General features: G+C 39.5%; 1 protein-coding gene across 3 annotated transcripts in view; it reads left to right on the plus strand.

Moving 5' to 3' along the window:
* Window positions 1-2,350: 2,350 nt before the first annotated feature.
* med1 (mediator complex subunit 1) overlaps window positions 2,351-13,314 on the plus strand; it is a 91,909-nt gene continuing 80,945 nt past the window's right edge. For all 3 annotated transcript variants that reach the window (XM_016254270.1, XM_016254271.1, XM_016254272.1), the window contains exon 1: window positions 2,351-2,651. In XM_016254270.1, the coding sequence (XP_016109756.1) occupies window positions 2,558-2,651 (94 nt within the window). In that variant the 5' untranslated portion in view covers window positions 2,351-2,557. The remainder of the gene's footprint in view (window positions 2,652-13,314) is intronic.

Raw genomic sequence — 13,314 nt, forward strand, 5'->3', positions numbered from 1 at the left:
ACAGAACCGGCTTTACTGATAAAATGCGCGTTAAATATCGCATGCGATTTATCGTGCAGCCCTACTTATGACGAATCAGTTGTGTAAACATTTTACTTAGAAATTTTAAAATGTCTTTATGTGCTGTTGTATGTGTATTTGAGTCTGTGTCCTGTCCTTGTGTGTACCTGCCTAGGGACTGCGGATGTAAATTAGCAATGTTGCTATAATCCGGCTTGTTTACATTCTGTACTACTACAAATGTTCATTAACATGCATTGTCCCTATCAAATAAATAAACAACAACATAATGTATAATTCTGCAGCAAAAACTATATTGACAGGTTTGGACAGGGTGCAGACTAAGGCCCTGCGGTTATGTTGTGGAGCTCTCAGAACGTCACCTGTAGCTTCAGTGCAAGTAGAAGTAGGAGAGATGCCATTGAAGATTAGACGGCTCAAACTAACAATGCCGTACTGGACAAATCTGCATGGGCATGATACAACACACCCTGCAAAAAAAGGTACTTAAAGAATGTTGGGAGTATGGCCGTATCAATATTAGTAGCTTTGGATGGAGGGGAGCAATAGAGGCAAAGGAAATGGGAATAGACACTATTGCATGCTGTAAGACAATAAGTATGACTGCCATCCCACCAAGGTTATTCTGTTTTCCTATAGTAAATATAGAAATAAAAGACATTTTAAAATCTGGCATATATCAAAATATTCAGCAGTATATAGAAACCAGGTATGAAGATACAATACAGATATACACAGATGCATCCAAAGATCCAATAACTGGCAAAACGGGTGCAGCTGTATTCATCCCACAATACAATATTAACATCCAAATACAATATTAACATCCAAAAAAGAATTTCAGATCACCTATCAGTTTTTTCAGCTGAAATAATGGCCATTATTCTAGCACTACAATGGGTAGAGAAAGTTAAGCCGCATATGATAGTCATATGCTCAGATTCCATGTCCTCCTTGACAAGTATCCAGAGTGGAAAATCTGTATGTAGGCAAGATCTTTTAGATGAAATAAATCAGTTAATTTTTAGACTAACTCAACAAAAAAGTTATACACAGTTTACGTCGGTTCCAGCGCATGTGGGTATTTAGGGAAATGAAAAGGTGGATAAATTGGCAAAAGAAGCCCTGAAGACAGAAAATATAGATATAAAAATACCACTTAGTAAATCAGAAATTAAAGTTATCATTAAATATAATATTAATAAAATGTGGCAGGATACATGGGATCAGGAGGAGAAAGGGAAGACATTTATATAGCATTCAGAAAGAAGTGATTGTTAAAAAGTGCAGTAATCTGAGGCGGCAGGAGGAAACTATTTTAACAAGGCTGAGAATAGGGCACACAAGGTTAAATAGTTTTGTAAGATTAATAGGAAAACACCAGACAGGATTATGTATACATTGTGGAGAAGTGGAAAGTGTAAAACACACTCTTAATATGTAGGAAATACTCTGAAAAAAGGAAAGAACTACAGAGGGCATTGAATAATGGATTGAGCTTAAAAAACTTATTGAGTCTGCCTGGCACACAATATATAATTAAGGCTGTCATGACTTTTCTGAAAGAAACTCAGCTTGTAGACAGGATTTAATTTTAATTGTATTATTATTTTATATATATATATATATATATATATATACACACACACACACATGTCTGGTTTGCTATCCTTGTGGGGACTCTCCATAGGCGTAATGGTTTTTATACTGTACAGACCTTATATTCTATTGTCCTACACCAACCCTACCCCTAAACCTACCCCTCACAGGAAACTTTTAGATTTTCAAAAAACATTCTGTGCGATTTATTAGCTTGTTTACCCATGGGGACCTCAATTTAGGTCCCCACCGTGACACGAGTCCCCATGAGTCTGTGTGTATTCAGGTTTAAGTCCCCACCAGGATAGAAAAACAGGTACACACACACACACACCCCCACACACAGGTTTGTTTTTGTGAAAGTGGGGACATCCCATAGGCGTAATGTTTTTTATACTTTACAGACCATATATTCTATTGCCCTACACCAACCCTACCCCTTACAGGAAGGAAACTTTGTGCTATTTCAGATTTTCAATATACTCCATTCTGTGTGATTTATAAGCGTTTTGAAAAGTGGAGACATGGGGTAATGTCCTGAAAAGTCACCTTCTCCTTGTAATACCTATGTCATACCTTTGTCATTATACAAATGTATGTCCTCATTTGTCACAAAAACACACACACACACACAGAGTAGACTTTAAAATTTTATATCCCAATGAGTTCACACTTCAGTCCTGCAGATGGCGGTAATGTACTTCGTTTGCAAACCGCCAAATAAAAACCACAGAAGAAGACGACGTCATTACATTCTCGATCAATGTCCTCCATTGTTGTCCGGAGTTTTCCACCGGTTTCAATGCGCTTTGTTCGCTGTCTCTTTTAAAGGGGACTGATCTATTTTAACACGACAGGACCCTGATGTAGTGTTGAGAGCGTCTTTCTGCTTTACAGGTATCGGGTCAACTCTTGTGCTTGTGGTCGAGTTCTGAAGATGGCGGCGGTGCGGAGCAGCAGCCCAGGCGCAGACTCATCCCACAGCAGCACAGCCGCGGTCTCCGAGCGGCTGCGAACGGAGGATGGATCCGGTACGGCACACACAATTCACTTAAAACACTCGTTTTCCCTGTGTAGTCCGTTATGGATTATTTAGTGGGACCGCAAGGCTGCTGAGTAAACAATGAGAGTACCGTAGTGCCTTTTTGAGACACGGACCATTTCTGATCTAATTACTGTAATATATTATGTAAATGTCATAGTATAAAATGATAGAAATCATGAATTACAATCGTGTTATTATATGATTATTGTTATGATTGGAAATAACATTAAGGGAATCATTAGTCTCGCGTAGCCAGTTGGCATCCATCTTATTGGTGCATTACTCGGCTGAAGGTCTGGAATCCATCCATGGCAGCTTTCATTGGCCAAGGGCCGCCCATGAGGCCGTTTGACCGACATGTCAAACAACCAGTCACAGTTCATTTCGTTTCAGCGTCAGATTTGGGGGCGTGGAAATGTCGCCATAATAACAGACCGGTGTGTAAAACTCTCCGACGTATTTCTGTGCCACGAAATTTAAATATTTCACATACTTTTGAAAATCCAGGTTTAGTTGATCTTGATAAGCGCTCGTCGTCACATTTGTTAACACGACAGCTTTCTTCTTTCGTGAGGGGGTTTGGCATCACGGCATCTTTGTTTCCAGGCGGAACGTTATATAGAACGTGACACACACGTCTCCCGGAAATCTTGTATAATTCAACCAATCCGATGACGATTTAAGGGTGCGTCTCAATCAGCTCCCTTGTTCAGTAGTCAGGGCACTGATCGGGGAGTCGGCCATTTTAAGGGCTGTCTCAAACGCGAAATCCTTCCAGTGCACTGGAATGTTCGCTCCCTGAAAAATCCCACAATGCACCGCAAAAACTAAGGAGCATCGGAGCTCACTATGCTCCCTTACCAGAAATAACGTCACATTTCTGAAGCGTAAAACAAATCACACGAGCCAACTCGATAAATATAATAGGCTTGTTTGAGATGCGCCTCGCCTTGCCCGAAATGTAGGCGAGAGTAGGCAGCTGCATTGAGGGGAGGAGTGAAATAAGTAGTGATGGCGAGATGAAGCCTTATGAAGCACTGAAGCTTTTCATCCAAGTGGTTCACAAAAGGGTTCATTTCTCGAGGCTTCGTTTGCTCACAATACCACCAGTGGCCAAAGAGTGTAAAACAAGCAGATACATTACAGATGACCTGATGTGATCTATTGGCGCTTTTCCACAGCGTGGTACGACTCGGCTCGGTACGGCTCAGTATGGCACGGTTTGGCTCGGCACGGTTTGCGTTTCCACTGCAGTTCAGTATCCAGGCGGAACGTTATATAGAACGTGACACACACGTCTCCCGGAAATCTTGTATAATTCAACCAATCCGATGACGATTTAAGGGTGCGTCTCAATCAGCTCCCTTGTTCAGTAGTCAGGGCACTGATCGGGGAGTCGGCCATTTTAAGGGCTGTCTCAAACGCGAAATCCTTCCAGTGCACTGGAATGTTCGCTCCCTGAAAAATCCCACAATGCACCGCAAAAACTAAGGAGCATCGGAGCTCACTATGCTCCCTTACCAGAAATAACGTCACATTTCTGAAGCGTAAAACAAATCACACGAGCCAACTCGATAAATATAATAGGCTTGTTTGAGATGCGCCTCGCCTTGCCCGAAATGTAGGCGAGAGTAGGCAGCTGCATTGAGGGGAGGAGTGAAATAAGTAGTGATGGCGAGATGAAGCCTTATGAAGCACTGAAGCTTTTCATCCAAGTGGTTCACAAAAGGGTTCATTTCTCGAGGCTTCGTTTGCTCACAATACCACCAGTGGCCAAAGAGTGTAAAACAAGCAGATACATTACAGATGACCTGATGTGATCTATTGGCGCTTTTCCACAGCGTGGTACGACTCGGCTCGGTACGGCTCAGTATGGCACGGTTTGGCTCGGCACGGTTTGCGTTTCCACTGCAGTTCAGTACTGCTTTAGAGTGGGCGGGATTATTCACATGTCGTTATAGCTCTACTACTACGACTCCAAAAAAAAACTTTTTCATTCCGCATCGCCCCATCAAGCTCTCGCTGGATCCGCTCCTCTGCTATCAAGGAGAGGAACATCTGTACTTCCGCAACAGACAACAAAACTTTTTGGTTGTTAAAAAAAGGTGCGCTCGTTCAAAACAGTTGCGTTCGATCCTTCGCTGGCTGTGCTGATTTAAATCTAGCGGTTCTAGCAGTGTTTGTGTCACAAGTTCAGTGACGCAGGTAGTGACGATTCTCTCCGGCCAATCTGTGATCAGCAGAGTTGACACATCACATTTTGGTAACGGTACGGTTCACTTGGAACCCCAACCGAAGTGGCAATAAAAAAAGTACCAGGTACTGTACCCAGTGGAAAACCCCCCAAAAGTGAACCGTACCGAAAGTGGCTGAATTTAACAGGGCAGAGGACTGTGAATTTACAAGATTTGAACCACTTCCTGAACCAGTCAGGCCAAGCGAGGCTTCGGACGTCATCAATGACGTCATTGCTCTAAAGCGATACAAGCCTCGATAAGCGCTTCACTGAAAGCTGCCGGGATTTCTCGATACACACTCCGAAGCCTCGGCACAGAACGTAACATCACTATAAATAAGTGCAGTCAAGATAAGACAGTTCTGACCTCTCGAAGTGGAACAGATACCTATGAGATAAAAGGCGGATTTCGCGTTATTCACACTCACATTCTGTGTTGCTAATAAACATGATATAATTTCAGTTCTGTTGCTTTTATATGAAAATAAGATGAACAAGACACTCAAAGTGCTTGCTATTTAATTCTATACGAAATGTTTTTATTATCCATTTTTACTTTAATACAAACATGTATTTTAGATTTTTATAGAAATATGACAACAATCACATATCTCAGACAGAGATCGCACTGTCATAGTGTTTGGGGACATTCATGCATAATTTAAATACATAATCACATGAAATCAGATAAAAAATAAAACATTTTAGAAGAGAACGCTGCATCACAGTTGTCTGAACCAATGAGCATTAAGATGTCATCAGTCATTTCCCATCATGCTTTTGATCAGTGCAGTCGGTGGAGAGCAACAGCACTCGACTGCACAATCCGACACAGCCGCCTCACCGTCACAAGATTTTTTTGGCACACGTCGGCATGACATCTGAGCAAGTCGGACGTAACTCGGATACTTTTTTAACTGGCATGCATCTCGCGGTGATCGGTTCTGCACAGATTTTGCTCATCTCAAACAAGCCTAATGACACGCTATAGAAGATTTGAAAAGACAAACTGTTTTTTTTCAACATAATTTGTATATTTCAACATAAACGCACATCACTAGACAGGTAATGAACACATTTATAATTAATATTCGGCTGAAATGTTGTAAGAACATGTAACAGAACGATATGTTTAAAGAGAATAAAAAATATTTTCAAGCGTTGATTGTCCATTGACGCTGTACCTAGTCATGTCACTGAAATTCGAGTGTTCACGGTCTCAAGGTGCAGTGAGTCAGGGAACTTACCAGTGACCGAATTCGTGTACACTATCTGCTGATTCACGAGCTAGGGAGCTGATTGAGACGCATCCTTCGAAACTCCTGAAGTGTTTCCACTTCTGTGTGCCATATGCATCAGACGTTTAGCCAATGTTCTGTGGGCGTGACATCTGAGGCTGAGACTAGGGGATCATAGGTATTTTCTTTATTAGCACAACTTTAGACATCATAGACCCATTTCCTATATATATATATATATATATATATCAGCATATATGAAATGGGTAAATTTATTTATTTCCTTCCTTCCTTAATAGGCATTTTTGATTGTCAACTGTTACGTGATGTCCCAACTGCTTATGGCTCTGTTTACACTCTTACATGTATGCAGTTGTGCTCAAAATTATTCATACACTTGGTAAATATGGTCAAAGAAGGCTGTGAAAATAAATCTGCATCATTAATCCTTTTGATCTTTTATTAAAAAAAAAAAAAAAAAACTCATTGGAGAATTAGAATTTAAAATAGGGGAAAATCTCATTATGAAATAAATATTTTGTTCTGATACACATTGGCCACAATCTCTGAGTCTTCACCTATAATAACTGAAGAGTTTGGAGAACATCTGACAAGAGATCAGAGACCATTCTTTCATCCCAAATCACTCCAGGCCCTTCAGATTTCCAGGTCCATGTTGGTGCTTCTTCTCTTCAGTTCATCCCAACTAATTTTTTATAGGGTTCAGGTCAGGGAACTGGGATGGCCATTGCAGAAGCTTGGTTTTGTTCTGACCCATATTTCTTTTGATTTTGATGTTTGTAACCCTTGGCCAGTTATAAGATTCCGAGGACTTTAAGATTTTTCGAGAACGAGGACTTTGTTTTGTTGCGGGTTTTTTAAAAACTAATATTAGTTAGTATTCTGCTGTGGTATTGAGAATTGTGAAATCTCTAAATGTCTCTAAAATGTAGATGTCATAGCAGCCTTATTTACAGAAAATATATATTTGATATCGCTATCTTTAATTCATCTTTAATAAATCTTTAAATCACTTGTATAAAGTTTTGGTCATGTGGTCCACTCATAATCGTGTTAAATAATTGTGATTACAATATTGACCAAAATAATCGTGATTATGATTTTTGCCAAAATTGAGCAGCCCTAATGCCATGTAACAAGATATCCAGGATCTCTGCTCTGGCAGAAAAATAGACCCAAAACATTAAAAATCCAGAAGTATCCATCTTGAGTGTTTACTGCTAAAATGCTAAATTTTTTGTTTCATCTGACCATAGAACCCAGTCCCGTTTGAAGTTCCAGTAGTATCTAGCAAATTAATATGCTGGAGTTTGTTTTTGGATGAGAGCATTTTCTTTTCTAGATTTTTCTTGAAACCTTTGATGTAGGTGCTATTTGATAAATTTGTTGGAGGCTTTCCGACCCTGAGATAAAAATATTTTCCTACTATCAACTATTTTTCAAACTATCCTCCTCACACTGCATTAAGACAATAAACACACATCGTCTTCCAGGCAGATTTGTAACATCTTTAGTTGATTGGAACTTAATTATTGCCCCCTGATGGTGGAAATGGACATTTTCAACTCTTTAGCTCTTTTCTTACAGCTACTTTCTAATTTGTGAGGTTGAACAATCTTTTGCTACACATCAGAATACATATTCTTTGATTTTGGTCATTGTGATGAATGACTAAGGGAATTTGGCCTTTGTGTTCCCTCTTATTTATATTCCTGTGAAACAGGAAGCCATGGCTGGATAATTTCATAATAAATAATAATTTCAATAAAACTTTTTTTTAGTTTGTCACCCTAGTATGATTAAAAAATGCAAATAGGAATATACTTAAGAGATATTTTAATCATAAGAATTTCTAGGGGTACCAATAATTGTGGCCATTGTGTACTAGAGAAAAATATTTTCCCCCACTTTCACTTTTTAACGTCAATTAAAGGTTAAATTGTTTTGAAATTTCTGAATGAAAGATCAAATGGATAAACAATGCGCTTATTTTTACAGCCTCCTTTGATCATATTTACCAAGGGTATGAATAATTTTGAGCACAACTGTATATATATATATATATATATATATATATATATACACACACACAGTGGAGATCAAAATTAGAGAACACTCTTTAAATACTTGAATTTTTCTCTAAAATATTGTTAGTCTTTCTTGCTCAAAATTTGAAGGAATATTAGCTGTAGCTTATACCACTGTTCCACTAACATGTTAAGCCACAGTCACACTACACTTTGAGCATGCAAAATTCATTCAGACATCTTTTAAAAAAACTTATATTCATCAACACATAAACAATAATAATACAACTAAAATGTAAAAACATACAATCTACTCCACTTTCCTGCAGCGCTGCAGTTTTAGATTTATATTCAGATAGGAGGTCATGCTGTGACGTATCGATCTACCGTTGGTCACACGGTGTCATGTGATGCAAATTCGCAGGCCATAGTTCACCAAGTTTGAACTTTGGAACGCAGCACAACGTGAAATTTTTGCACTGGCTTGCGTTTCTGGTCTGACGCATTCGCATGTGTATGAATGGTTTATATTATTTTAATTCAGATAGGAGGTCATGCTGTGACGTATCGATCTGCCGTTGGTCACACGGTGTCACGTGATGTAAATTCGCAGGCCAGAGTTCACCAAATTTGAACTTTGGAACGCAGCAAAGTGTGAAATTTTTCGCACGGGCTTGCGTTTCTTGTCTGACGCATTCGCATGTGTAGGAATGGAAGTCAATGGAACGAAAAGTGTAGTGTGACCGCGGCTTTAGACAAAATAACCAAGGCATTTCAACAAAACCCTTTATTTTGTGGAAAACACTGATGAAAATGAGAGAACAGTAACCACTGTAGTAGAGCCCGACCGATATATCGTTTTGCCGATATTATCGGCCGATATGAGCCTGTCGCCGATATATTGGTATCGGCGAATATGCCGCCGATCTGAATTTTTTTTTTACAGGACATATAATGCAGATAAAATGCTTGAAATAGAGTAATTACTTAGTTTGTCCTGCAGAGCGCGCACCATTGTTTGCTACTGGCGACCTGGATGAAACGCTTTAAAGCTTAAGTCAATGGAAAACCATTGAAACTTTGAACGGCCTTATCTCCGTAACCATTTATACACCACATTTAAACACAGCTTAAGATGACCAAGTGCTATAAAATAACTTTAAAATTAAATTAAAAAGTACAACATACACAAATATATGTCAATAATAACCTATATGGGACAAAGCACAGAATATACACTGCAAAAAATGCTTTTCTAACTTAGTAGTTTTGTCCTGTTTTCAGTCCAAATATCTAAAAAATCTTAAATCAAGATACATTTACTAGACACATGAAATAGCATAAGAAATTATGTCTTGTTTTCTGAAAAAACACCTCAAAATTAAGTGATTGTTTGTTTAAAATAAGCAAAATTATCTGCCAATGGGGTAAGAAAAATAATCTTAATGAGATATAATCTCAAACAGAAGTTTTAAGCATCACTTAATTTTCTCATGCCATTTTTCTTGTCTAGTAATCTTGATTTAAGACTTTTTAGATATTTGGACTGGAAACGAGACAAAATTACTAAGTAAGAAAAGCTTTTATTGCAGTGTAGCTATACATGACAACAGATTGAAAAATGAATGGTCCAAAAAAGGCGAGTGAATTAAAACGTCTTTAGTCTTGCAATGCAAAGTGCAAAGTAACTATACCACCCCTGCTTTACTACTGTTATTAACGAGCTAACGCTAACTTGTCATGCTTGTCAAGCTGGATAACGAGTAAACACCAGCACCAGGGACATTACGTTCCTCACTTCAAAACGGAACAAAAGTAGGATTCTGTAGTGATTTACCCTGCTGTTGAACTCCCTTCCTCCTCATCAAAGACTCCAACATGTTTGCGTTTCAGGTGCTGGATCATTGCCGTGGTGCTCCCGTGCCATGCCATGTCGCTTTTGCATATTTTGCAGTTAACACACTTTTTCTGTTTATTTAGTGTGAAATGCTCCCACACCTTGGATGACTTGGGTCGCACGGATTTCTCTGCCTCCGCCATGTATCTTTCCTCTAAATTTAAATTTTTGCTCCGCCCTGTCTTTAGCCCTGTCCCAAATGGCACACTCCGGACTTGTGGACTTCCTCGGAGTCCACACTTTGATGACGTCATGTAGTGCAGACCTATAGGGCCCTTGGCGCGAGTCCACGAGGGTGCATTGAGAGGTATTTTTGGGACAGACTCGATCGTCACGCCGGAAATAACGGTCTGGTTGTTTTTTGACAGGAGCTGCAGGTTCGGGGAATATGCTGCCTATGTTCCATTTGAACTAAGATTACAATTTTAACACATAATAAACATGTGCATGAGTTTCAGATAAATTTACAGGTTTAAATATACTAGGTTTACATATGACTCAGTAAAGGGTATATAACAAAGTATTGAGATGAAATTTTGTTATTGACCAAATACTTATTTTCCACCATAATTTGCAAATAAATTCTTTAAAAATCCTACAATGTGATTTTCTGGATTTTTTTTTCTCGTTTTGTCTCTCATAGTTGAGGTATACCTATGATGAAAATTACAGGCCTCTCTCATCTTTTTAAGTGGGAGAACTTGCACAATTGGTGGCTGACTAAATACTTTTTTTCCCCACTGTATATACTGTATTCTATATATAGTACCAGTCAAATGTTTGGACACACGAATGGGAAAGTGTCCAAACTTTTGACTGGTACTGTACTATAATATACACAAAGAATATCGGCCGATATATCAGTATCGGCCTTTTTTTTTACTCCCTAATATTGGTATCGGCCCCAAAAAACCCATATCGGTCGGGCTCTACACTGTAGCATGAATGAAGATTACAACTAAAATTTTTGAGGGTTACAGCTGTCAGAAATTTGTAGGAATTGTAGAGGCCCTTGATTTGAATGACTTCACATCTCTGGCCGCAGGACATCACTCGTCTCACACTGCTCTGGTGTGATCTTGGTGCAGTCTTTTTCCAGTCTCTTCTACAGCTACCGAGCTGTAGTGGGTTTCTTAGCTATAATTTCGTCGTCAAGGATTTTCCAGAGATTTTAAAGGGGTCATGATGCTGTTTTAAAGATCATTATTTTGTGTATTTGGTGTAACAGAATGTTGACATGCTTTAATGTTCAAAAAACACAATATTTTCAAATACTGTACATTATTGTAGGTCCTCTATGCCCCGCCTCTCTCAAACGCGTCGTTTTCAACAAAGCCCCCTCCTTTGACAAGCGCAGTCTGCTCTGATTGGCCAGCTAACCCAGTGCATTGTGATTGGCCGAACACCACAAGCACAAATCGGAAATGTAACGCCCCTTACCATAATCGCAAGCTTCAGCTTTCAAAGTAAATATCAAGACAGTTAATAATGTTGTTAGTTTTACCATCAGTTCAAGCCCGAAATGGCAACAGAGTCGCGTGACAGACACAGTGATGATGCAGTACACAAGCCGCGGTTAAGACAGCTGACGTGCTATGGTTTCTGACAGGCAGTTCACTCTCCTGTGATGTGACCCTGGGTTGTGCTGTTCTGTTGTAAATAAATCTTAACCAATGATTCCTAATTGCTTCTACTTCTGGAAGGCCAAATAAAGTGCTTTTGCTTTCTCACTGAAACACACTGCGTCTCCCTGACATGGCTGCATCAACACGACTGCTGTTCCTGAAACCACGCCTTCTTTCTTTGCGTGCACATTTGGGCGGCATTATGCTAATATTTCCACAGTGACATAGATATGTGGGGGCGTGTTAGAATGAGCAGTTTTAGGTAGGCGTGGTTGACTCTTAACTTTTATAAAGAATATCTCTTTGGATTTGAGACTTTAGTCATTGCAACTTTACAGATCTTCTTTATGCACCAAGAGCTTGTAACACTCCAAAGAGAAAGAAAAACTTGAAATTGCATAATATGACCCCTTTAATTTGGGTTTAGATCAGGATTCTGGGCCGACCATTTCATTATTTCAATGTTCTTGGCTTCAAAGAACTGCTTTACTCATTTTGCAGTGTGACAGGGGCATTGCCTTGCATGAAAATTGCAGACTGATTGGGAGATGCTTGCAGGGAAGCAACTGCATGTTGCTGAAGGAAGTTCTGATAAACATATTTGCATTCACCCTGCCATTTAGCTGTATAAGAGGCCCAACTCCTGCTGCAGAAAACATCCCCCAAAGCATGACTCTCCTCTACCTTTTACTGACTTCTTTACGCACTTGGGCTTCAGTCTTTACCCAGTTTGATGCCAAACAAAATGTTTCCCATCAGATCCAAACAAATTAAACTTGCTCTTATCTCATGAACTTTGGACCAGTTCACCTCTCTCCACAAAACATGCTCCTCAGCAAAGGTGAGCCTAGCCTTTTGGTTCTTTCCGCTGATGAGAGGCTTGATCACTACAGAGTGCGCTTTCAGTCTGACTTCTCTTAAACATGCCGAGATGGTAGGAATGGCCGATATACCAGTAGACACGGTTAACTGGTAGAAATTTGTCTACCAGTAGAGATTTTGGACTAAAGTCTCTATCGCGGTTACAAGCTCACATGACGTTGCTGTGCTAAGTGGTCATGAAAACTTATCGTTTGCACGTGTCTTTAAACCTCTGGTATTGTTCATTATGGGGCTCACACTTGTGTTGTCAGCGGTCAAAAGTGACGGAACACCTGAAATGTAATTTTTTTTTTTCAATAAAATGAATGTAATATTTTTGTTCTATCTATATATACAGTGTTTCCCCTGCCATTATTTTAGGGGGGCGGCCCGCCCCCCCAACGGCACCCCCCGCCCCCCTTGAAGGTCAAGTTAATTTTATTTAATTATATTTTCTTTATAGTGCCAGATAACAACATTAGTCATTTAAAGTTACCTTTCTTATAGAACATGTCTATAACTTGTTCTTTCATTAAGCAAACTAAATAGCCTTATGTTATTTATCTTATTTACACGACGGTATGTCATTTCAGTCTCTACGTTATAGTCGCGCTCTCTGTATCACGCACAGCGGATTTCCGCCCGATGCGCGCGCTCTCACACAAACACTCACAAGTAAGCCCACTCCGATTCATATTTAAATATGAATTCTGCGTGTCTCTGTGTTAATGAATGGCGCAGACG

The sequence above is a fragment of the Sinocyclocheilus grahami genome, unplaced genomic scaffold, assembly GCF_001515645.1.
Source record: "Sinocyclocheilus grahami isolate Dianchi unplaced genomic scaffold, SAMN03320097.WGS_v1.1 scaffold1234.1, whole genome shotgun sequence".
Classification (NCBI taxonomy): Eukaryota; Metazoa; Chordata; class Actinopteri; order Cypriniformes; family Cyprinidae; genus Sinocyclocheilus; species Sinocyclocheilus grahami.